The sequence below is a fragment of the Cariama cristata genome, unplaced genomic scaffold, assembly GCF_000690535.1.
Source record: "Cariama cristata isolate BGI_N322 unplaced genomic scaffold, ASM69053v1 Scaffold35303, whole genome shotgun sequence".
NCBI classification, from domain to species: domain Eukaryota; kingdom Metazoa; phylum Chordata; class Aves; order Cariamiformes; family Cariamidae; genus Cariama; species Cariama cristata.
The window spans coordinates 919-28,155 of NW_009609560.1; the positions used below are offsets into that span (position 1 = coordinate 919).

General features: G+C 37.1%; 1 protein-coding gene across 1 annotated transcript; it reads right to left on the reverse strand.

Annotated features, from left to right (window-relative positions):
* Positions 1–337: 337 nt before the first annotated feature.
* Positions 338–26,965, reverse strand: KLHDC1 (kelch domain containing 1). Its single transcript, XM_009697571.1, has 13 exons — positions 26,900–26,965; positions 26,157–26,227; positions 23,447–23,564; positions 22,347–22,465; positions 20,486–20,564; positions 19,483–19,566; positions 17,384–17,467; positions 11,240–11,298; positions 6,325–6,437; positions 5,506–5,578; positions 1,243–1,327; positions 854–906; positions 338–520 (listed from the first exon to the last, which is right to left on the reverse strand). The coding sequence occupies exons 1-13, from the start codon at positions 26,963–26,965 to the stop codon at positions 346–348; spliced, it is 1,179 nt and encodes a 392-aa protein (XP_009695873.1). The 3' UTR covers positions 338–345.
* Between the last annotated feature and the right edge of the window lie 272 nt (positions 26,966–27,237).

Consider the following 27,237-nt stretch of genomic DNA (forward strand, 5'->3'; position numbering starts at 1 on the left):
GCCGGTGCGATAAGGCTGTAGTAAGATTTTAGACTTAACCCACATTTTATCCAACCAAAAACATTTTGTATCACCTGTCACCTTCAGAAAGAACAAGTTGTATGGACTGTCTCATTAAGACCACAACAGTAGAATTAACAACATATACAAATGAAGTTTTATCCGTTTTCGATAATGCAGAAAGCAAAAGAGACTTCCATAAAAAGGATTTCTTTGTTCTCAAACTTCACTTAGAAACTCAGCTTAACATACAGTTGTTCTGTAGCATTAGTAAAGTTCACTAACAAAAGACTTTGCTGTACGCCGTAAATAAACCAAAGTGTTCAACAGTTTTGTTGCCGTTGTTCATGTGGTATTTAGTTGACTTTGTCTTTCAGTTTCAGCTTTTTTCTCTTGCCGGTGGTTAACTGCAGCCCAGAAGGTTATTTTTTTCAGAACTTGCTGCAAAAGTTTTGATGGCAAGCATGGTATTTGATTCTGTAAGAGAGTTGCATTTTTACCAATGCAGTCAAGACACAACCTGAAGAAGGAAAAAAGGGGGAAAAAAAAAAAAAAAAGGAAAGAAAGATTTAAGTAAATGGTCTATAACCAAGACAAAAAAAAAGTGACATCTAATATAACAGCCGGTGATGTTCATTATGTATGTTGTGCCTGCCTGTGCAGGAGAGTATTATACACCACCAGTGTTTAAACTGCTATGGATTGGCAGACATTGCATGTTTCAAATACTTACTGAGGAGGTAATTTTATATTTTACCTGCCGATGTAGGAGTACCTGGTTCAAACCTGTGTGTAAAAGCACAGTGCCATAAGGATTTACACGAGGCTCTTTGTGCCAATAACCTCAACTCACCTGAGGAGTGAATAAGGCTGAGTCTGAAATATCAACAAGTCGCTGCAGTGACCCTGATCAACAGAAAAAAAGGAACCATTAAATTGACAAACAGCCTATCTCAGAAATACTGCTATTTTCTAGATTAATGTAACATTTACTACCACATGCATAATTTAAAACTGGCAATACCTGAATAATCATTTATAAAGAATCTGAATATCAAATTCCTTTTTATGAGCCTAACAAGGGCAGGAAAAAACTCTCCTGCATTACTTTCCAAGAACACCCAAGGTCCCATCTCACACCACCATATGATAGGAATGAATGCAATAATATCACCAATTGTATTAACTTTATATCAATTTTAATTATCATAGTGATAGGATTTCATTATTCAGTTTACTGACTGTGTCCATGAAATGCAAGTCATCTTTGCTTCCACCAAACACCATCACTTCTCCTTCTTTTCCAAGGCAGGCTGTATGCCACAATCTAGAAATAAAATTATAAATAGAATTTGTGACCAAGTAACAACAAGCAGTTGTGCATTATCAGCAAAACAGATCTAAACCCTACATGTTTTTAAGGGTTTCAGAGAAGCAGTAAGTTTACTTGCATATTAACCTTGTCACCTCACATAGACTCTCCTCCATTCTTCATATTCCAGTGTCTTTTCAAAAGACTCTTTTGTTATAAGGATATAAGTTCCTTCCAACAAAAACAGAAAGGTCACTTTTCTAATCCTGTGATTCCACTAGTTACGCACAGAGCCTCGAAGTCTTACTGGCCTCACTACTTACCCAGAAGAATTTTACAGCTTTAAGTAATGTGTTTTACAAGTTGCTCTGTGAGCTGCAGAAACAATAAAGCCCGTGTCTCAAGGCAGACCTCCTGTCCTTACGAAAGAATGGAGAATAAGCCCTGAGCGCTCACTGGAGCAAAGCAATTACGAGAGTCTCTCTTTTCTGTTTGGCCATTTATTTGCACAGAATATGTTGGGACTTAGTATCTCTGAGGTTCCTACTTCTTTGTCAAATATTACTGAAATGAGTCAATTGATTCAAAACGTACATGGGCAGGAGAGGCAGCCATACATGCACTCAGCACAATAATGAAACTCTTACTTCTTAGGAAACTAAGACAAAGATGTTATTTCAAAAGTCTTCAGAGGTAAAAAATAATACCTTAAAATATGACGTTACTAATTTCTTTAACAATATAAAAGGAGAGAGCAATGTGACTATCCATCTCATGAGAATTTTGCTGAATGATGACATTTCATAAAGACCAATATATTTTTGTCATTATTTGTCTCTTCTGTACTCGACTTATATATACCTTGTCTTACTTATCACTACTTCAACAAAACATTACAGTGGAAAATTTGTAGAAAACAAAGTAACTATACAAAACAAGCTTTTGCCAAGAACAGCTTTTCTTTTCCTTTTTTTTTTTTTCTTTTTCTTTTCTTTTTAAATTTTCCACTATTTCTTTAATTCTAATGGCTTTAGAACTGTGGGGTTTTCAGTACGGACTCTTATCCCTGAACACTAGGATGAGAGCTTCAGAATACAAGTTACCCTGTTTCAGTTTTATGCTTCCCCCAAAGATTCCTGGGGATCATTTTCTATATGTCCATTACTTACATCACACCCACAAGTTTTGTGTTATGCACACAAAAGCACATGGTATAAAAAAAATCAAAACTAAACCAAAACCTGACTTGTATAATCTTGCTTTTACAAAGATTCTGCTACTTCAGCAGCCACACCTTGCTAGCTTTACTTTTTATTATTAGCAGATCAAAATCTATTAATTTTTCTACTGGTGTATCACCACTGAAGTAAATATCACAAGATGATTATCACCACAGAGCTCTGGCCCTTTAAATCTACTTAACCAAAATAATATGCGCCACTAGAACTTTCATGCAAAAGTAAACGTTCTCACTTTCTTACTCCATTCATATCAGCAATTATTCACCGTTCTCCTTAGGCTAAACTGTATCCCACCTTTTCTCTTCCTCATACCTGTAGATAGATCTGTCTCTCCCTTATCTGCATTACGAAAACTCTGGCCTGGACTTCATCACCGAAGAACACTGGGGAGCCTTTCCTGCCTTGACTTTGTTGGCAATCCTAGCTTGCAACCTGATGCTTTTTCTACAGACTGACAGAGTTTATGTCCTCTCACAGCTGCTCTAACTTATCACCTAAACATTCTAACAAAGCATGTTATTTAAATTATACAGATGCTGAATTGATGTAACCTTTTTACATAACTCTTCTAACTAGAATAACAGAATTACATTGTAACGAAAACATACAATTTGTTCTGTATTTTAACCTGGCATGCAAAATGTTAGGACCATTGATGGACAGAAAGAAAAATATTTTCTACCAATACACAATCACAGATCTATAACCTGGAAGACAGAATTTTAGAAGTTACTAAAAATGAAGGTTGAAGGAAAATGATCTTTACAGAATTTAAGGAGGAAATAAATTTTGCAGAAACATCAGGAAAATACACTAATGCATGTGTGATATACTCTGTATTATTATAAAATAATAGAAATACATAAAAAAGTACGCATATACATATTATTGTCAGTGCATTTTAAGTCCTGCTGTAAAGACATATGAGCGGTAGAACTGACTTAAACCTTTTTCAGCTGCAGAGATCCTGCAGTAATCCAGGGTAAGTCTAGGGATACAATTATGGTACAGCTTCATACTCAAACTACTTCAATATACAGACAGGCTTTTGGTATAGCTCCTTTTATCCATGTTTCCAGGACTTCCTGAAAAAGCTTATTGAAGTATATTAAAAAAAAAAGGGGGGGGGGCAGGTAATTTACGTCAATAAATGATTAGGTCAATGAAAGGCAACTCAGCCTACAAACTGCACACCAAAATCTTCAGATGGTGGAGAACCAGAGGGCACGTTTGGACTTGGGGGAGCTCTGAGACTCTCATCAGCATGTGACCCAAAAGCTCTGTTCTCTTAGGAGGGTCTGGGCTGCGTGTGCAGTGCAGTCCCAGGAAATTTAGCAGTGTCAGCCTCAGGAACCCTCTTTGGCACTTCTGCTGCAGCAAGGAAGGTGGCTTGCTCAACAGCCTCTCTGCCAGCACAGCCAAGTGACAGCTCCATTTTGTAGCCCAGTATAGGATCTGCCCTTGAATTGACTGAAAACCACTTGGGGCTCAAGAGTCACAGGTTCCTGACATGCAGCCCCACCGCCACCCAAGGCACAAATGTTATTCCAGCTTAATTGCAAAGTAAAGGCTGAGCTGCAGCTCCCTAGGCTGCTGCCTGTAGAAAAAGCACATTCTGTCCCTTCCTTTTTCATGATGCACCAGTAAAAATAATTACACAAGGTGAGGCAGTCCACTTCAACTTTTATGAGGCCATCCCTGTAAAGAACTGAACACAAAGACAGATATGATCCTTGACCGCTAATTATGTTCTTTGTTATTCAAGGAAGTCATCAGTCCCTTCATAGATCAGTTCACTACTTGTAAAAAGACAGAAAATATTCTATGACGCTAAGGTATATGTTTATTTGGGCTTGAAAGAAATATAAAGAAAGCAGAAAACTTGGTCTAACAGTGCTGTTACATTTAAAAGACACCCTAGAATAAGATAGAACAGGAAGAAAATTAATTGAGGTAAAGATATTTCAGTAACAGAAAACAGAACGTTAAGGCAGGAAGCATGCAAATGCCAGACCAGAATTGTACACTATGCTAAAAGAGTGATGTAAAATTGTGCTGAGCGTACCTAGGTGAATGTATAGAATGAATTCCATTAAAAACTGAGTATTTACTACCTACAGCAAATCAATTCAATAGTATTTACATTATAAATACAGAGAATGCTTCAAACAATGTGTTTAAAAAGTCTGTGCTCTGATAAAGCAAGCACCTGTTTTCAATGGCAGCTTCTGGTTCAGAACATGAAACTTGCTTTCTTTAGTCAGAAAGAATCTATATTTTTCTGTAGTCTTAAACTAGAGAGGGAAGTGGAACAGACTCTGGAACAGATAGTATTGTTGCCAGTAGGAACAATGCACATTCCAGAAGTAGGGCCTTTTTGGTTGGCAGTTAAGTCCTCGAAACAACAAAACTCCACAGTCATTTACTGTGCTGTTTAGTACTAAATTCAGTTTTGCAAAACTGTAATCATATTTAGGTGCTTCTACTCAGGGAAAAAACTCAGACAAACAAGGTATTTTATAGTATTTTTGAACCCTGAAAGGTGCATCAACATTTTCATGGTTGTCATCCCCATGTTTCTAATAATGTACCAACATTAATCGACTTTTATTACTTTTGTAGGTTATTAATTCCTCAAAAGTTATGTGATATACATTTTCTTATATAAAAATAATTTGGCTATAGAGCGTCAGGTTAGTTGGACACCTAGATCCTTCATCACAAAAAATCTTTTCATGCAAGTAAGGATCAATTATAACAAATATAGAAAGTAATAATGCTGTATCAGGTATGAAGGAACATAAGTTAGTAAAGCAAACTATTTAATCATACTGCATTAGTTTTCTAAAATATTCTTACAATGTAGTTAAAAAATACTGTTCAATAATTTAAAATTACTTTAGTTTTTTTAAAATGCCTACATTTCAGCAAACATTATCTATTTTTGTATACCTAGGCCTGCTCTTAGGCAAATGGGTAAGTTGTTTCCATCCATTCGTTGTAATGCTGTGAATCCAGCCATCACCTACAACATAAGAACATACATTAGTACTGTTTCTTGTGACACAGTATCACCTTTTTATTTATACAAAAAGCTCTGTATTCTAAGAGCACATTGTATTAAGATAACAGTACCATCATCACTACAGTAACTTGCATCTTTTCAGTCTTTGTAATTTAACTTAACCGTGCAGTCACAGAAAGCTCTCTGCATTGAAATCTGGAATTAAAATACACTTCCTTTTTTTCTTTTCGGATATAATGAGAAAATCACCCCCTCCCAGTGGAATATATTTGTGACACGCAAAACTATTTTCACTAATTTCGCATTTTTTCATGAGAAGTTGCCTTTCTAGAAAAGGAACTCAGAATAAGACTATCCTACCTCCTATTTAACATTTTATAGCTGTGATTTGTTAGTCATCCAAAAATCTACATTATGTCAACAATATTATTTGTATCTTTGTCCTGCAATTGCTATTGATATCAAGTTACCCCTTGTTGATATCAAAATGCAGGAGACTCTTGCCTTTATTCTTTAGATGATAGACAGTTTGATGAAAGATTTATTATCATATGTTCTCACTGTACTAAACGATGTGCTCCTGTATTTCTATAAAAATAATAAGATAGCTAGAGAAATACTCAAGTGCCATGAAAATTCTGTAACAAGATTTAGGTCTAAGTAGTTTGAGAAAGACAACAAATGTGCACACTAGACGCGGTTAGTACTAAAATGTACAATAGAATTATAACCTCTGAACTACTTACTTAAAGGAACATTATCAGAACTTAGTCCACCAAAAAGAAAAAGTCTGTCATCTCCTATCGGAGTCAACGTGTGCCAGGATCGATCTTTTGGTTTCTCTCCACTGATATTAATTCTTGGTGAAACAAATAAACAAAAACAAATTTTCAAAGAATGCTGAAAATTAACCTGCCAGAAAATTTAATAGTTAATTTAGTTTGTCCTAGAGCAAGCTTGGCTATTTTCCCAGTGAAAAAGCTGTACTTACGCAATCTCAATTTACTCTTGAGAAGAGCAGTCTTCAAATCTAAACAAAGTCATTTCTTTTAGTAACTGTTCTCTGAACAATCAGTTATGTAAATATCAAATGTAAGGACAAAAGCATTGATTGTTATTTTGTTTGTTTTCTTAAGATCACTAAAGGCACTACTTAACATACAACTGAAGGCACTTAGGACAGCAAAGAAAGGACTATATATACAAATAACCTGCACAGTACATGTAGATAAACAGACTCAGTTACATGAGATAAAATATAAACAGTCCTGAGGGGCTACAGTCTCTCTACTCCTAGGAAAATGACCTTAAATGATACAAGGATTGCCGCTTTACCTGTTATCCAAAAGCTACTACCTCTTCAACCATTGTGCCTTTTAACACAATGGTGGGTCACCCAAACTTTGAGATAAATTTTAGTAGAAAGTGGAATTCCTAAGTACAAACCAGATGTATGTAGGTTTATTATTCAAAAAAATCTGCCCATGTTACAAAAATACAGATTCGATATTGATTTCATTTTAGCTGCACAGTTAGGTACACTTGAGATGAGAATCTGAACAGTAAAGAACCTGAACAGAAGGGATTACCTATCGTGGGTAGCCTGAATTCACACCATCTTACTTTAGGCCCTTAGGCGCATGGTTGTCTCAGGACGATCCCAACAGAGTAAGCAGAGAAGAGTAAGGACCTCCAGAGGGCATCGGCCCAGCTAGTATCTTGATACTAACCAGAGAGGCAACTTTTGTTGTGAAGGACCTAAAGTTAGACAGAAAGAATCTAGGCCACCGCATACTCAGTACATCCTCATTTTGGAAAGAGAATGGAAAAAGCAGGTGCAAACACCTGTAAGCTCTCTTGTGGGGTCAGAATCGTAGTCAGGGACTGTCCAGAGCGGGTAAGAAAGGAATGTTCAATCCAGGTAGATTGCATCTCAAAGAACCAGGTTGTTTTTTTTTTTCCTCCACTGTGCTAAAGTGAGGCGAGTGTAATATACACAGATGCGTGCTCAATCTACAATATGAACAGTGCAGAGACAGTCATCTATATTTCCTTTATAATCAATGAAGAGAAACAGGTCCTTGAAAAGCACAACTCGGGATTTATTTTAGATGTCTACCTCAGCAGCAGTTGTTTCATGCCCGAGAAGTGCCTGTTTTTCTTAAATGAGTACAGAGAAAGCCTAGGGTGAGTAATATAGGCAACTGCAGTTCAGTTACAGGAATTTCACTACTGGTGACTGCTAAGCAGTTCTCCATCTGGAAGCAAAGACTGAAGAATCATAGTGATTGCAAAACTGTCCTACTAAATTTGGCACTGAAGCTGAAGCCAAGTCACAATGTTTTGAGTGCCTGCTTTGCAAAACTCTTGTATAAGATGCTTCTAAAATTGGCAAAGAGGCAGAGTGTGCCAAGATACAACAGGCTTTGAAGTTCAGAAAAATATATACCAGATACTGATGGGTGATAACATTTAAATCTTTCACGCTACTGATAGAAAAAATTATCACAGTAACAGAAATAACATAATATTGAATATTTGAATAACAAATCAGTAGGGCTCAGGGAAGGCAAGGTAACTTCTGGGTAGGGGCAAATAAAATAAATATTGCAATCTCATGCTGGAAACTATTCCTGGATTAGTCAGTTAATATTATGCCGTTCCTTAAGAAACCTGCATAGAGTTGAATAAGAAAAAAAAATTAACATGACTGGTTAACGAGAAGCCATGGGGCTTTAAATAAAATCATCATTGCATTTGGAATTTTTCTTTTAGGAGAGGATGTCCAATAAGTGAATTTGAATGTAGGACTGTACAAACCAAGTCCTCCTCGCTGGGAGATCTGTACTTCACAGGAGAACTTCAAACACCTGCAGTCAACTTGTCTCGGTCAGCAGCATTCAAACAGCCAAATTTTTTAATCTGTATTAAATCCTTGAGTTGTGTTTGGTGATAATTCACATGGGCAATGAAAGGCGATCTCTCTGCAGCTGCAGAATGGCTGAGATAATTCTGTTATCCAGATCAGAATGGTTGCATCTTGCCCAATTTTTAATTCATCAGATCAGAAATTTCAGCAGAAAGTAATTTGAAGCTGCAGCATAAGAAAGGAAAAGTTCCTTGCAAGAAACACCTAGAAGAGGAAATATTCTGACAGGAAACAAGCCTGAAGGAATTTCCCCACCTGTAAAATACTGGAATGACACTAGGGCTTTTTAGAGGCAGTTTTCAGCTGGAAAGGGATTGTCTGATTAGAACTATTCAAAACTATTGCTGGTACTCAAAGGATATAGAGTGATTTTCTTTACTTCACACTCTTAATATGTAACTTTATTGGTCTCAGCAACCATTTCTTTGCTACATAAATTTCAGACCAAAAAAAAAAAAAAAGAGAGAGAAAAAAACCCACCCCAGCCTCTTTATCTACTCTGTCTTATCTTACAATGTTTTTGTGTGGAATCATGGGATTTTTGGGACCAAGTTCTTTGTATTGGAGATGATCCCTACAAATGCCCGATTTCTACTGATTTCATGAAAGGAAGTGTGCAGCCAGAAATAATTTTCCAAACAATTTGTGCAAAGACAGATTGTAAACTGGAATCAAAACTGGACTAATTTGGTATTGTCCCGAAAGATACACCGATTTTTGCTCCTTTTGCAATTAGGAGATGAAATCATGCTAAGGGGTACTGTATGCTTATGCATGCTGACAGGTGGCCTGGTAATATGAGATGATTTTACCATAGTAGATAATTAATAGCCACAAATAAATTATTTGGAGAAAACATCATCTAGCCCTAGGAAAGTACCCTTCCACCCCCCACCCCCACCCCCCCAATTTGCAGTCGACAATGGCTAATCTAATTCTGCCATCTGTGACACTCTGAATTATGTTTGTCAGGTTTCCCTAAGATCAGTCACTTTAGAAAGGTAAGAACAGGGCTCAGGCCTGTGAAGCTTCCTCTAAGAGCAGGCTTTGATTAGTTACCACTCTAGAGTTGAATAAATATGAACACTTTACCTCCTCTGAGGTGCCACCACAACAGCAGACACTCTGCAAAGAGTCCTTTTTTTTTCTAATCTCTTAAATATCTTTTTTTAGTCTCTCTTAAATCTCTTTTTTCAGTCTCTCAAAGACTCTTTGCAGAGGTGCTATAGAATGGCTGCATAGCAGGCGCCTGAATTTATAATGATCAGAGTCTATACTAAATCATGAGCAAGTCTTGTGAGCTATTCTTGGATTACAATATAGAAATAATTGAGTATTGGAACAACCTTCAGTTTTTATGAATGGCTGCATTTATTATTACCACTTCAGTCTAAGGATGTATGTGTGTGTGTGTATATGTATGTAAAATCACCTGGTTGTATTCAGGTCAAGAACAGAAAACACTTTTTAAAAACTTCAATATTAGCTTTCAAATGCCAAACAAAAGGGAACACTGGCTGACGAGGACTTAGACAGAACTTTGACAGTGACATCCCTCCTTCAGGGCTTGAAATTCCTCTCATTGATTTGTCACTCAACTGTCACAGGTTTCCTTTTTTATAGCAATAAAAAGCAAGCCAAACAGCAACTGCTCATGCAACAACAACAAGAAGTAAGCAGCTAAAGCAATAATCCGAATAATCAATCCACTCAGAGGTAACGTTGACAGTCTAAGAGGAACAATGCTGTCATTCAGTAGGACATTGTTAATTTTAGAACAACTACAAAAGAAAAAGGGGCATCAAACTGATCAGTTAATCATAAGTGCTAATTAAAGAAATCTTCAAAGAGAAGTTTTGTTGAAAGGATGCTGTTGGACTTCTTTGTCCTGCTGCCATGAGCAGCAAGAAGGAATGGATGGAGGATCATGTCTATTCCCTCGCTTTGCTCTTGGCTCAGAGGGCAGAGCAACACACTTGGTGCAGGATCAGCTCAGCAGTCACAGGTGATTAAAGATGCCCATCATAAGTGCATGAAGCACACAAAGCCCTGGAGCAGGATCAGTACTGGCACACACTCAGGAAAGGGGTATTTCGTGGTCTTTTATTAAAACTCCTATTAGGTTACCTTGAGAACAGGAACGGAACAGTGGTTATCACCCATCAGTTACTGTTTATCTCCTGGTTTGTCTACCAGCTAACAATAGATCCACTGATTCTACACATGTAGTAGACACTACCATAAATACTATATGCAAACAAACAAATCTTAGGAAGTATACTAATGCCTGATTTAGTTTAAATTTGAAATATTTAGGTCATGCTTTTACTTGATTTTTTAAAAAAATGGTTAAGCTGCTTGTCTTGGATGGAGAGGAGATCTTTCCCGAATCTGTACCATAATGAGCCAAACATAGATAGTAAAAACAGTATTTAAAAAGACATAAAAACTAAAATTCCATATGGGTAAATGTATCTGTCTTGAAAAGTAGGATGTTAAATCACTACATGCTGTGCTTAAAATAGCATCATCAACACTTTGGTGCAGAACAGGAAAAGCTTGGTAACCACTATCAAACTAAATTAAATTGAAATCACAATATAACAGCTGTTAAAACAGTTCCCAAACTCCCATTCTCCTCTTGGAAAAGCTACAAAATTAGCACTGGAACTATTTAACAATATGTTTCAATCTGGTACATTCAACTTTAAGTGTTATAGAGAGAAACCTACCTTCCAGACCAAGTCCAAGTGTCTAAATTCAGGCAGTGCAAATCATTCATTCTAGTTTGCTAAAACAAATAAATAGAATCCCAGTTGTGTTATATTAAGCAAACAATAAGCAGAGTATTTCAGCAAGGCCTTCCCAGAACAGAATATTCCAAGGAACAGTATTTTGAAGAAAACTGTACCCATGTGCTTCAAAACAACTCTCTATTATGTGGCAGATGAAAAGCATTTCTTCTCAAAAAACCCATGCAACTTTCAGGAAACTACCTGTCAGTAATGCAATGGCAGTATGGGGCCAATTTTAGCTTTTGGTAGCAGTTTAATAGTGAAGCACTATGCGATATTCAGTTCCTGCAAATGTATTCAATTTTCATCCATAGAATCCATGGTAGGTAATTCCAGAAGGTATAAAACTCTACATATAGTTTCCTCTCACTATTTTTCATTGCATTCTGATCAGAACTATGTATCCTCCTGCCTGATCACTTATTCCTTGAAATATTCTTGTAGGTACTGTACTCAGTACATGACATCCGACAAAAAGTTCCATCACATCTGCGTTTTTCTCTCTTTTCCAGAAGGCAAGCCCTTTCACAAAGTTACTACTAGCAACAAGGTTTCATGGCCCTTTAGCATTTGCCATAAAAATAATAACATGTATCAATAAGAACAATGGGAAATCAATACACTTGCATATCTGCCTGTGTTTTGAGATGAAGAAAGTAACTGCCTTAGAAACATAAAGATGAAGGAGAATATAAGAAAGAATTTCTTTGCTTTAGATTGTAGCAGTATTTTCAATGGCTCGCAATACACTTGACCGATATTTGTGATTCCCCTAGGTTCTACAAAACAATATCTGAGAAGTAGGGAAATATATCTTGCCTTACCTTACAATTTCTTTTCTCCTAGGGTAGTCCATAGATCTATTAGAATAAGCCTTTCTCCAGCTTGCAGATCCTTTGAGGCAGAAACTAGACTTGTCATTTAAGTCAGAACAGGAGTAGTTTTACCCCTGAGAACTCAGCCAGTGAGTGAGTTTAAGAGACTTCCAAAGCTGCCCATCAGAGCTATGGAAAGTCTCTCAGGGTATTTCAGGAAACAGTAAGGTTTTCAGGATAGCTTTGGCCTTCTCTGATCAAGTACATGCTAGCCCTTTTCTGTCCTAGGGAAGAGAACGTTAACTAGCAATTTGGAACGCCTTCAGAGAGGCCAACAGGCTAAAGAAAAGCAGAATGTGAGGGCTTCTGTGCATTGCCTGAGAAACTTTATCCCCGCAAGAGGGTGAATATAACAATAATGTGTGGTCCAGCTGACAGCTAGTAGAACAGATCTGTCTTCCATGAGAAGTCTATTCAGTTTCCTACTCCTTCAGGTGGCTTTGAAGGAGATGAGGAACAAATGATACAAGCAGAAAGCAAAATGCAATTACTGAGTATCTTCTGCTGTAACTGTACACAGCTAGACACTTGGGGGTAGGCTGGGGAAAAAGCAACATCCCGGCCTCTAGAACTAAAACTATTTAATCATCTTGGAATAACACAGTTCAATACAGAGGACATCTATTAAAGAAAGGGAAGAAAGTTGCTGTTATGTTGGAAATCAAGGTTTCAAGAGATCCTGTTCAAGACCTCCTCGCTGAATCTCCTTTCCTAGGCATTAGGCAGAAGATGGAGTAGTTTTCAGTTTCTTGGTCCCTGGGAAATCAATGTATTATAATCTTTACATTCTCATGATTCAACAGATCAACAGATGCATAATTACATCAACCTCATTTTGAATTCCAAACACATCATCAGTTGGACATTTATGTCTAAGATTCAGCCCTTTAACATAGCTTTAACAAATGAAAATGCCTCTCTACCTGACCCTTATTTGGGAAACTGTAAAGCACGCAGTCAGGTTATAGTATTGTCACTTGCCATATGCAAAGTTTTCTTGCAGTTTCTCATGCATCTCTAAATGCTACCTAATATATTTAATCATTTAGCTGATAATCCTAAGATGATTCTTAATTGGCTTAAAAGCATCAAGCCTCATAAGAGGGTTTGCATTTCCCTTTCAGCTACAAGGACTCCTTAGACATCCTACTTATCCATGGCACGTTCATTTATTTGCAGCCCAGTAAACATTAACCAGGATCTGCTCTGCCTCAGGATTAGCTTTCTAGCATGATGAAAGGCATTAAGGGTGACATATTTACAGCTCACTGCTGTTACAGTAAACTCTCTGCAGCTCTCCATTCTGAGATTTACAATCAAATAGCTATTACAGCTCCAATCTTTGTAAGAGAAAGATTGCAGTTCAACGTATCTTCTGATCTTCAGCGACAGAAAGGATAACAGGAAATATAAGCATGCATACATTAAGGCATCAGATGTGTGATGAGCTGCTGGAAAGACTTTGGTTTATTACTTCATCATTCTTTACATGAAAATTTTCCACTTAAATCAAACATGAGACTTGCATCAACTTTTGGACTAACTCTCCTTGCTTCCCACTTTCTCCCGCTTCTGTTTTTTCAGGGGCTTACCTGGAGGAACAGAGTCCACACAATACTTCTGAGCCTGTTTTCAAATGATTCCTGGTACAATTGATTTTGATCATCATCATCTTCTTTTACCAGTTCTAGCTCCAAGTTTGGAAAAAGGTGCCCTTTCCTCCCAGAAAGATGAATAGGAGAAGTCTCATGACACTTCCTGGCCCTTTCTGGTTCCTTGTAGAGCCTTTTCCCTGGGAAGATTTGTATTATGGTGAACTAGAAGGAGAAGGAGGAGCAGAGCAACCCCGTATTTGCTCCTTAATTTATGGAGAAAAGCAAGACTTCATCCTTTGGTGAGGAGTTACTCCTGTTGTCAGGAAATGTAGTGTTTTTCTGATGTCTTTAGCTTTCCTTTCCTGTTTCATGACTTACATTAATTGCTCAAGCCCCAGTGAATGCTGCCTAACCTTTGTAGTTTCCTTCCACTTTTTTCTAGGATAGAAAGTGAATCAATAATAATCACTAAGGTGACAATTACACTTGCTGCTCTCCTACAAAATCAAATACGGCTTTCAAAAATTTCACTCTTCTCTGACGTCGTTCCCAAGTGGTTTCACTGAAATCTAGCAAATGGTTATTAAGGAAGCTGATGCTACCTAAGGAAGAGAAAAACCTTTTCAGATCAGAGCTGCCTTGTATTTCTGAATCCTGTAGTCAAATAGTCAGAGTTAAATAGAAACCAGAGGGCATGTCCTCTTAGGGCATATCTAATCGTGCAACAGCACAGTGTAGAAATGACAGGTGAGCTCCAGTTTACTAATAATTTCACTTGCAGAGGCTGCATGAGAATCCTAGCTTGAGTTACAAAGCAGTTCAGTTGCAATAGCAACAGTGCAGCAACCCTAACTAGCTTGGACAAAACACTCCATGCTATTCTGTTTCTGGGTTGAAGACCTCTGCACCACGCAGAGATAGCCCTTGCTAACAAAAAGCCAGAGGGAACAAGGCTTTGAAGGCTGAGAAATAAATGGAAGACTAAAAGGTCCTGAGCTGCATGTTTACTTCATCACATCTAGGTTTCTTTCCCTCTCACATGTGCAGGTTTGCTAAACAAGGAGCAGATTCAGTTCAGCTGTGGTTGGCAAGAGTTCATTTATACAGGAAACACAAAAGAACACGTCCATAGCAGAGGCACAGGGCTCACTTAGCCTGCCATGGCTAACCCTGACACAAAAGATTCAAGTAAGACTAGATACTTTTTCAATCTCTTCTAATAGCCCTTTATTTCCTTAGTTATTTGCAAATCGAGTTTGTCCAAACCTACAGCTCTGGAAGCTACTGCGTGCAGTTCTCTCTGAGTCAGATGTGGGGCTTTAGCAACAATTCCAGAGATTGCGAGGCTGTATGAAAGGCCACGTAACACGTAATGCAGATGGTAAGAATAAACAGGATCAATTTTGGTGACCTTCTTTTCTGATTGCTCTGAAAAGGTACTTAGGTAAAAACTTTTCCTGCTGCTGTGGGAGGCAATTCAAACTGAAAAACTGGCTGGACACTGTGGGGCCATTCTGAACCTGCCTTGATCTGTATGTCTGGTTTCTGTCTGAGCAAGCAGGAGTAAGCCATTTTGTAACAGAACTGTAGACTTTCCCTGAGAAGAACACTGCATTAGAGTACAGCTTTTACAGCATGAAAAACAGGGGAGAGGGAACAAAGTGCAATTTTACACTGTTTTATTTGCAAGTACTTGAGAATACAGGGTTTAGGTTATGGCAGCTTTCCAAGATGAAGCTGGCGTATGTTCATTGTAGGGCATTTCTAACCAACAGTTAGTTCCTTCTCTTTCATATAGCTATAGAAACACAGCACTGAGGGCTTTCAAAAGCTCCTTCACTGTTACTTTTCATAGTAGTAGAGACAGAAAGCATCATGTCTCGTCCTGTAGCTGAATATGATTAAAGGCTCTAAATTAGCTGTAGGTAAAAAGAGCTAAAAACTTAAATTAAAAAAAAAAATATGTAAGAGTACACAGTAATGTAAATTAGGAGGGTTTTTTTTCACTTGCCTTACAGAATCTTTCTCACATTCTGGATAAACTCCAGCTCATACAGAGACCTTTAAAAATATTGTCCTCCCTATGCTTTTGCAACAGTTCTAAAAAGAGTTGGTACATTTTCCAACCCATAAACTATCCTTGCAAAAAATTTACAAACGACAGGAGAGCCTACATTAGTTAAGACTATGTACTACCATCTTTATTTTCAGACATAAGACAGGAATACGTTTTTTAGATTGGTTTGCTGCCTCAGGCTTAAATTCTTACATTAATGCTTCAGCAGAGAACTGAAGAGGAAACCTCCTCTGACTAATACTAGAAAACTTAAGTGTGTTGCTGAGAGGTTTTAGTATCTCCTTGCCTACCACTGGTGGCTTCCAGTTTGTTAGGTACAGATAACCAGGGGGATGATGCTTAAGGCTTTTTTTTAAGTTAAAAAGAGCTAGGAAGAGTTAAGATTATATTAGCAAGAATCTAGCCTTGATTTAAATATGCACTGACTGCATTCTATACAGACAGCTCTTATGCCGCCTTTGACTATTACCTAAGGGACAACAGATTTAAGATCCTCCCACAGTGTATTAAATGGTATAGTCTTGGATCAACTATCAAGAAAGCAAATACAAGCCTTATTCTTGTGGTAAAGAGGTTATGTTGGATCCACAGAATAAAGCTGTTAACAGCAATCTCTACGGTACGCTGCACATATTCTGTATGAGACTGAGACTGCAAAATTGACATTCAGAGAGTAGAGGAGAGGCTTAACAGGATTGGAATGACCTGTGCCTGTGCTATCAGATAACACGCTGCAGAATCCTGTACCAGCTTGAATGTACAGAGACTAAAAGCTTTGTATCCAGACATTATAATCACATGCTGCTCTTCCAGACATCTGTATTTCAGTCACTTATGTGCAAAGAATGACAAAAATTTAAATTATAAAGCCAACTGAAATCTGTTATCCCATACCTTTCAGAACCACATTTTGCATTTGTAAATATAAAGTACTGTATCCCAACAGCTATTCTGAACTTCACTTTCCCAGAAGGTAAACATCAGCGTTCGAGATGTGTATGTGAGTAATTGACTGTTGTTACAGATTTCCTCTTTCTTGGGGAGGGGGAGCACAAGCTAAAATCCCAATTATATTTACTACTTGCTAGCATTTCATTAAGTGAAATGGGGAAAAAAAAGCCAGCAGGTTTCATGTATAAATCTGCAAGCACAGAATGCTAGCATCTCATTTATTTAAACCTAGTCTATCAGCAGGCTTGCTTTTGCTCCACTCTCAAAGAACCATCTCTCACAGAGATTACACACCATCAACCATTTTTGTTGATTTAGAAACATTTGCATTTACCATACACTTTTTTTTCCTTTTGGGGACAATGTATACTTCATCATTAATACTACAGACAGAAAGATAGACTATTCTTTTTGTAAGGTAGAGGGGGATGAAAAGAAGCATCCTGGATTCAATGCCCCTAACATACACGTTAGGCCAAAGACATTTTGGATTTTTTTCCTACTACAAAGTAATTTGCCATAAAAAAATGACTGCCAAGAAAATAATATTACTGTGAATAAAATGTTTTAATTCAACACTAACCAGCACTCGTCCTCCAAAGATGTAACCTTTATTTCCCAGCACAGCACAGGTATGAGCTGCTCGAGGCTGAGGTGGATCTCCACCCTGAAAGAACCAAAGTAAGATCCTTCAGAACATTATCAAAGTGCCAGTCAAGGATAGTGGCAAGTCAGTAACACAGAAACTGCAAAGATAAGGCCAACATGCATCAATATGCCGACAGGACTGCAACTTTAAAAGGAAATAATTTGTAGTCATGTCCAAGGCTCCACAGACATTAGAAGATACACATAATTGCCAAGGACAGCTTTAACTGAGTTCCCTCAGTTGCTAATATTTGATGTATTCCCTCTTGATCTGATTTATCATTGCTTTACTTAAGTGAAATTCAATTAATTTATCTTTAGTTCCTAAGCATTAAATTACAGTCACACATCAGTTATTGTTGGTATCTCCTGTGCAGCTTTATTTTTTCCAAAGTGAAAACCATCAGGAACTGCTACTAAAATCTCTGGAAATCAGATCTTAAAATTTGATGTTACATCCCATAGCCATATGCCAAAAAGTCTTCCCTGTGTAAATCAGACATAAAGATGGCAAAATTGGCTTTTACTTTTCAATGGTAATTTCATTTTTTGCATTTAGTTTTACAGGAATTTTAGAACATCCTATAAAGACCATAAAGTAGTGTCAGACGCTCATTATGATACACTACTTCTACTGAGTTCTTATGTAAACTCAGCAAGGTTTTATGAACCTTTATAGTATACTATCATATTAATATCAATAAATAGAAACGTGTGCGTTACTATTTCACTGAGAATGTGAGTGTACATGCTCCTTTGGAAGACTATTAAAATAACATATTTGCTGAAGAATATCTGATCTGTTTATTCTAACAATATAGCATGACTGGGAGATACTTGTGCAAAGATTTTTCAGCATTAACTCTTGGAGGGAATACAGCAACTCCATATACAGAACGCTCAAAATAACGAGCATATAACCCTCACACACTAAACACATATCTTTAGTTCACAAAGAAAAACTGAAGGCCCAAACTCGCAATACAGTGAGTTTACTATCTCTCTCCTTGCTTTCTTTAAGTCTGTGAAAGCTGAATGGTGAACCAAGAGAGACTAAATTTCAAGACCACTATTGCTCTTTCAGCCCAACACGCTATCCTTCACACTGACCTGTCAGCTTTATGAAAAGGGGGAGGCAGGGGAAAGGAAGAAATCTCCAGGCAGACCTTAAGCTCTCATGTGGTCAACTCTGTTATCTGTGATAGGTTATCCATGTTGCAGATTAATTATATACAGATACAGGCATCCAAATGGCTTCATATCAAAACAGTTCAGAGAAATGGAGTTTGTTAACCTCAGTTTTGCACCATCAAAACCATTCATGTGTCTCTACCACGCACTCCCCAAAGACCTTCGCTTCATTCCAGAAGGCCTTGGGTAGGTGTGAGGCAGGATGAATACAGAGCTGGCCTGCCTTAACGGCTATGCTCCAGCCACAAAACTCTTCCAGACCCAAAGCCCTGGCAAAGCCTACAAGGATACTCAAAGCCGGTATAACCGTCATAATCCATGTCTGCAGGACCCAAGCTTGCTTTGTGAAGCGCCTCTGAAACACCTCCACACCCCGTTCCTCAGCCTCACTCTGGTATTCCTACTAAATGGTTTTCTGGAGTATTCCAGTGCCTTGTCTTTCCAGTAATGCAGCACTTACAGTAATTTTATATTCCCAACAGTTGTCTTAAAGCTTGAATACAAAGCTTTATCTCCAAACTATTCCCTAGATACAGAATACTGTATCATCTTCTAATGTATCCAGATTTCTAATACCTCTTTGAAGCTTACGATATTTTTTGCATCAGAACATTATAGAAAAAACACGTCTAATAACATCCTGTGGGGGAAAAAAATTCATATCAGTTCTGAATTTTCCACATTTCAGAGGCATTGAGTGTGCTCCTGTTTCATGTTATAAGCCTGAGCAAGACTAAGCACATTCAAATTACTTTTCCCAACATCAATTTCTAGAGCACAGTAATGACTCAAAATGCAGTAAAATCACAATTGTGTCAAAAGACAAGACTAGAAAACACTCACTCTAATTGCTGGTTGAGACCAAGTTTGTGTAGTTGTATCAAAAACATGAACATCATTATGCCATCCCCAGAATATCTGTCCTTCCTAAAAAAGGAGTTAAAAAAATTAAAAATAAGTATATTTTATTTTAAAATCTTTTTGTTCTTATTAAAGGATACCAACTCAGAAGTGATCTATCAAAACAGAAAATAAACTAAAGTACAGAATTTTATTTAAAAAACCATAAGTTAATGTCTTTAATAATGATGCAGCAGCTCAGATCTAGTTGAAGGTCAATAGCATTCAGGAATTTTAAGGCTGATGACACTTTTGAAAATGGGCTTTGGGCTCCAACATCAGTCACTGCAGTAGACAAATTCTCATTTTTAGTGTAACATACTCAGAAATAAACAGATTGTACAAAGTAATACATTTCTGTAAGTCAATATTTAACATTTGATATAAGGATCTATACTCCCTTGAATATGTATCTATTTCTTATTAATGCCTGTCACTAAATACTCTAAACAGTCTCCTCCTTTCTATTAACTGTACGAAATCAATATAGGAAACTAGCTAATCCAGGCATCTTAAAGTAATGGCATTTACTCTGGATAACAAATTCAAGAAATTAACTGAAAGTATTTGTAAGTTAGACTTGTGAAGCTATAAATTCCCTATTGTTACTTCAAGGAAATAAAATTCTAAAATTTTCTGGGAGTTTCACATGTAAAATATGTCTTCAGATTTAAAATACTGCCTTTGTTCCTGCTTTGACAGCATTTTGTTTCACTGCACTCAAAGCCTTGCACTGGGTACTTGGAATACACTGAACACCCGCTGCTCCCAACATGCAATATCTAAAATTTCAAATCTAAGCAGAAGACTCTAATTTGCATTTCTGCTGATGCTACAAAGAAAAGAAAAATCAGACAGATTTTCATACTTACTGAGTATAGTATAAAAGATCATGTTTTGACAATCAGAAAGGACAAATCACTCTGCATTGTGACAAATCTCTTACCCAAAATGCATCATGGACATCAAAACAATCACTCAGTTCATTATGCTTCCTACAGCCATAGCCACCAAAATATATTAGCCTAAAAGAACAACAACAAAAAATGACTTCAGTTAGCTGTTTTGTAAATAACATTCAAATTAATAAGCTGTAATAATTCATTTCAACTTTCGGTTTACTTACTGTACTATTAATAATATAAACAACTTAAAATATTTCATATTGCACCTAATTACACAGCAAACCTTAGCGAGATGAAGGCAATAGTTAGGCTTCTCAACAAGCCTGACAGAAATCCACATGAGCAAGGAAGGAGGTTCAAGATACCTCCAAGTCCCTATTCTCTATTCCTCCATCCACAAGCTGCTTCATCACAGTCACGTTTTCAGACACGAGTCTTAAAGTGACACATAACACACAAGACAGTGAAATGCCTCTGCTTCTGCTAGAATTCCTACCCTTTTCTATCGAAATTCCTGTGCGCCTGCTATATTTGTTAGTCTTCTGCATACATCTTTTCACAATAAGTGTTCCCAAGGTTCAGCCCACAGACTGCCTGTGACCCACAAAGCCTTTCTCTAGCTTTTACAAAGATTCTTCCAACTAAGCACTACTGAACATATTGCATTGCAAGTACTGTTACACACCTCCCAGCCTAATATTCCACCCATGAAATGGCCATCCAAAAGTAATGGTTCCTAAAGTTTTGTTTAACTTCAACATTTGAGGATATTTGGTATAGTTGTTAGTGATCTTGGGAGAAGGCAATTTAGGAAATGATGGGATGGTGAAGGTCATTCCAGACTGACATTCCTAGGGAAACAGAGTTACTGAAAGCATTGTGCAATACACCAAGACATCCTGATCTGCAAATTCACATCTTGTGAAATTTTAATGTATAGTTCTGAAAAGGTGCATAGCTTGTCCCCAAATACTTTTGTTAAATGAAAAGGTTACACTCTGCCACCTAAAATAGGTAATTTTCTCAGTATGCAGATTACATAATACTCTGAATAGATTAATCTAGTTTTGAATAATGTTGTATTAACAGCTAAGGAGAAGGTGTTCAAATACATGTAATTTCATATATCTTGCAGTTAAATTAGAATTACAAAACCAAGATAGGACTGAGAGGTATTACACGGTTTACACAAAACCTCTTTAGATATGGAGTCCAGAAATAGATAAACCATTTACATTTTATAGTGTTCACTGCATATCACATTCTTACTTGTTTATAACAACTTTTATAAGAAATCACTGACATGTCTCTTTCTTCTGACCACAGATGCCACAATATCCAGACACTTTCCATAATAGACAGAAAATCTGAAGTATTTATTTTTAGCTAAGTATTTTTTCTAAATATACTCAGTAACTTTTATAACACAAATATTTAGGCTGACTTGGTTCTTACAAAATCATTACTGAAATGCCTTTGCAATTGTCAGCATTTGTATGCTACTAAAATCCTTAAAAATACAGTAAGTATATTTTATTGCAGGTAATAATTTAATGCTTACACACTGTAACAAAAAAAATGTAATTTCTATATGGATTTTTTAAACGTGTTAAAATTAAAACTATAAGTAATAGATACATAATGATTTTTATCTAAAGTCTCAAAGCATTTCACAACTTTCACTAAATTTCCCACCCCTCTCCTGAAGTGGGTTTATACTTACCATTAATTCAGCTCACATGTGAGAAAACTCTGGTAGAAAGTTGTTAGGAGAGTTACACAAAATCCCACAGCAAGTCAAGCTAAGAATTAGAGTGTCATGAATCCCAAACCTGTGTGCTCTTCACTTTATAGTACTTCCTCTCTGCAATTAACACATATTAAATATTCTTAATGTGTTACCTGTCCTTATACACCCAGCAGGAAAGCTTGTCGCGTGGTGTAGGAGGTTGACCTTTAAAATTTGTAATTTTTTTCCACCTATAGGTTCCATTTTTTGTTCGCAAATTAACATAATACAGCTTAAAAGAAAAAAATTACAATATTTTCAGTATAAATGATGTCAAAGAATCCAGCACAAATCACCCACAAAAAGAACAACCCACCACCCCCAGAATACCCTACTTCCTTTTTTTAAAAAAAAAAAAAAAAAAAAAAATGAACTGAAAGTGAAGTTTACAATATGTAGCAACATACAGGAAGAGTCCAATACACCACAAGAACACAGTTAAAGTGTGAGAATGAGCAGCAAGTTTCCTTGCCTTCACTCAGCCAGACCAGAACAGTAATATCCTGCTCCTTCCAGAGTCAACTGAAGCCTTGCAAAAAACTTCTGCAAGACAAACAGCGCCCAGTTCAATTCTACTGGCAGAAGGGTCAGGAGTTCTGCCTAACCTAACTAGGTAACTACACAAAAAACAAGGCTTGTGAACCGAGCACTAAACTGAGATCTGATTACAGGCTCCATTTCAGGTATTTTCTAGTCAGGACTGAACTCTGACTTTATTTACACTAAATGATAAAACAGCTCATTTCATCTACTTTGCTGTTCCAGTTTTCAGTTACAAGGAAAACTGGCAGCTGTATTTTAACTTTAATTATTACCTGATTATATAAAAAAGGTAATCACTATCAAACAGCAAAAATAAAAGTGATACCCTGAGATCAATTTCAATTATGGCTGCCAACATATTTAAAAAAAAAAAAAAAAAAAAGAGGCAATTGGGTAAGCACTGGCAGTTTTCAGAAATGAATACAGAAAGTTTCACGTAATGGGTCTTATTCTGAAGCTATGATTCAGTGAAAAATCCCAGAAAAATATACAGAGTTGAACATTAAAACAAAAACTGAAGTTTTTTGTCAAGGTATACTTTTTCTACAAAAATAAAGCTTTTCCTTAAATTTCTCCTGAATTCAAATGCAAAGTACACCAAACAAAACAGTACAGCCAGCATTATTATTCATTCAAATACAATACGTTACGAAAGAAAAGAATACAATACCCGATTACTGTATCCTTTATCATCAAATCCACCAAAAATGTACAGCTTCCCATTAATGCTTGCCCCACAGCTTCCTGACATGGAGGTAGGTAACTCTCCTTCCATTAGGTGCATTGTCCTGCAATTTAGCACATACATTAAGACTTACAATGCTGCTTTCAAATCTGCTAAAATTAACAAACGGAAACCAGATGTATTAATAATTTCTAGACTTAAAGCTAAAGATACAGTTTTGGCCATAACTAGCGCTAGAAACTACAGCTGGTATATGAAGTCAGGCTCCTGTGGTGTAAGAGGACTTTCACATGAATATTGTGCATACCTTTATGAAGCATCTCAATTTTTCTGAAGGTGAAGCCCGTATTAAAAGAGCATTAGTAGAGCTGAAACATTACATTATTCAAAACCTGGAAATACTATTAACATTAACTCCAAAAAATCCTGAAATGAGAACATGGTACTGCTGTTATTTTACAAGGGAAAACTGAGGCAGAAGTAGAAATAAAGGTCAGAAGTACTCACTAATTTTGGTACCCAATATGCCACTCCTAAAACTGCATTTTGCACTGTATTTAGCATAATAAAAAAAACTTCAATAAGGCCAACTTTACCAATGTGTTCTATGTTCTGCTGCAGCAGCAGTTCCTAGCCTTTTCCTTGCTAGCCTCACTTACAAACCAGCAGCTTCCTGTGATGTAAATTGTAATGTCATGCAATCTCAAGCAGTATGCAACCATCTGACGAAACTCAATTTCTACCGAACTCATGAGGCTGAGCATTAGGCCAAGGCTGCGCTTAGAATCATTACCCCACACTGAAAACAGCTCTCCTAGGATCTCAAATTTCTACACAACATAGGGACCTGCATCTCCCTCTCACACGTACACGCACAGAGGACATGTGATTTGTTTCAGATTTCCACCCTGTCGCCACACCTTCAGTCTCTGTAGATTTAGCAGCCAAATCCCAGTCTCTCTGTGCTGGCACTCAACTCCTTGCCCCAGCTTCGCTGCCGACATCTCAATTGCTTTCAACCCCATAGTTTCTGATTGAAGCTTCTTTCCTCTGCCGTTCCTGTTCATCTTTCTCAGCTCTCCACCTGACTGTGCCTTCCAACTGGATCCTTAGCCCAGTCTCCCTCCTCAGTCATGTCTCCCACCTTCAAAGCCTGATTCCACTTTTTCTTCTCTCTGCTAGCTCTAGTATCACCACACTTGTTGACCCACTCAATTCCATTCATCCCCTTCTTCTGTGCATTCACATCTAGATCAGATGCCTCCACTGTCTATCCCTGGTGGCTATACAGAAGAAAAGGATTCTCACAGCTTTGAGTTCTGATGCTTGACCTTACCCTAACCTAAAAGAACCGGAGGCAGCCAGTAAAAGGAAAAGCTTTTCATGTGCTAAATCACCAGATGTGAATGACGCTTGTGTCACCTGTCCCTACAGAAAATGGTGCTCACTAACAGCTGCTCAGGGCACTGCTTCCAAATACCTTTGTTCTGGCATCAGCCCTGCCACAGGCCAGCCCACCTTCCCCTTCTCTGCTCTTGCTCTCTCCCTCCTGCTTGTTCCTGTGTCACGCAGTGCACTCAGCTGTACGTGCACAACTGTATGGGCTGTAAACTGAATAAGATCAAGAACGGATCCAGGTTAAAAATAACCTTGAAAAAAAGAAAAGTTATATTTAACCCAGATCACTTTCCTGATCCAATTTCCCCTGTGACCATATAAACAGCTGTACCAGTATAACCGATACGGGGACATCAGGGGTAAAAAAAACCAGAAGAGAGTATGAGGTTGCTTTAGCCAACTCTTTCACCAAAAGAAACAGACAAAAAACCACAATCTTGGTGAGGGTACAATCTTAAAAAACAAAACAAAACAAAACAGAAAAACGACTTGCTAAAACTTCACAGCTAGCCATATGCAAACCGTTGCTTTCAAAGTCAGTGACTTGACCACACATATGTGGAACTTCCTACATACCCCAAGACACCTTCCTAATCTAGCCCTCCTCCCTTTTTCCCTTCAAATTGTTCCTTTGAATATGGATATGCAAGAGATATATAAACAGGAGGAAGACTAGAAAGACAGCTGGCAGAAAACACACGTAAGCCCAAATGGATACTACTTTACCAGATTGAAAGTAATTATTGCAGTAGAAACCACTGGAAAGCCTTAAAAAGAGGCATTGTTCTCTCTCCCCACATACGATACGTAAACACAATCAATATAAAATGTAAAGATTAAATGGCTAGTGATGTGCAAGATCTGGTTAGTTATGAGTTACTAACGCAAATACACTCAGAACACAATTAAGTAATAACAAAAAATATATACTTGTAAATAGATCAAGAACACAAATATCCAGTGTTTAAATATCCCTTTTAACATAAAAGTTAACATACGGAGAACTAAGTCAAAATAAATGCCCAAATAAAAAGCATCTGTTTTAACAACAGATCCTGAAGCTGACCATTTGAAACATTCTCTTGAAAAACAAACAATTATACTTAAGGAATTAATGTGTTTCCTAGAGTTAATTTGCAAGTACGTATGTCTGTTGTTTAATCTTTACATTAAATATCTGCTATTTAAACTCCAGGGAACGTGACCAATAACTCATGTAACTGAAGTCTTCTCAGCGCAGCTAACTGTAACCTATGCAAAGATCAACTTCATATATTAATTAAATTATGCAATTTACCATAACCCGCTATCCATTTCATAGATCCAGAGCTCATCATTAGGCAGATAAACTTCATTTTCTTCAATTGACTAAAACAGAAAAAAAAATTGCAAATGTTAAATCAATTATGCATTACACACCATAGGTTTTAAAATGAAATACCAAATCATGTTACTTAGCAACACAGAATAATCTTAAGGAGATAATCTACCAGAGCATAAGTCATACCCCAGCATTATTGCTCTGATCATTACAGTTTTAAACAGGCAGCTCAATAATGCTAATATTTTACATTTTATACTCAAAGTTCAAAAAAAGATGTTTTTTATTTTTTTGAAGCTATTAAAAATACTGCGCTAGGCATTTCCTGATGTCTTTGAGCTTTGTTGATTGTTAATAGCATCTTTAATCACTCATTTTAAGGTATGAAGATTATAAAAAAATTAAGTTTGGTGTATCAGAGATAGGGAGAGAAGTGTTCCGATATTCAAAAACCACTGTGTATACAATAGCCAATTTGTAAAAATAAGAAAATAGCACAGGTGAACAATTAAGTCATTAGGAAACATACATAACTGCTACTAACAAGTAGCACAACAGTACTATAGCATGACCATGGACCTAAAACCCCCCAAAATCTTAAGAGAGACCATCAAAGACGCTCCTCTCCTCTATTAAAATGTTGTTACTAAAGGAAGTATTTTTTCAGTTACTGATGTGATCACTCTGAGCAGATTTTGCTGTACTGTTAGCCTTCATACCTCCAAATACAGAACACCAAAGACGAGCATCAAAGTCTTAATGCTGTTCTTTGGGGCTTTTTGCATCTTTAAGTAAAAAAAAGAGCTCTCCTTCACCTGAAGGATTTTTTTTCTCATTCCACAACCCCTTTTTAACTTTTCCAGAAACAGAGACTTTGCCACGCTGTCTAGATGGGTAAAGAACTCAACAACTAAAAAAGTTGGAAAAAAGTACTTATTTTAAAAATAAAGAACTTAATTCCTCAGGCCCACTCATTAAAGGCACAGCTTTACCAACTTAATGTTTTGCCAAGAAAGATGTGTAACAACATAAACCAGACCAGATTTGAAGCTCCTGT

Bases quoted from the DNA above. Each gene is read 5' to 3' on its own strand.
- KLHDC1 (XM_009697571.1), bottom strand. From the start codon at position 26,965: ATGCAAAAAGCCCCAAAGAACAGCATTAAGACTTTGATGCTCGTCTTT. The intron at 17,468-19,482 runs GTGAGTGTTTTC...TGGTTCTTTCAG, and splicing joins GGTCTCAACCAGCAATTAGA to GGTGGAGATCCACCTCAGCC. The intron at 6,438-11,239 runs GTAGGTTTCTCT...TGTTTCACCAAG, and splicing joins ACTTGGACTTGGTCTGGAAG to AATTAATATCAGTGGAGAGA.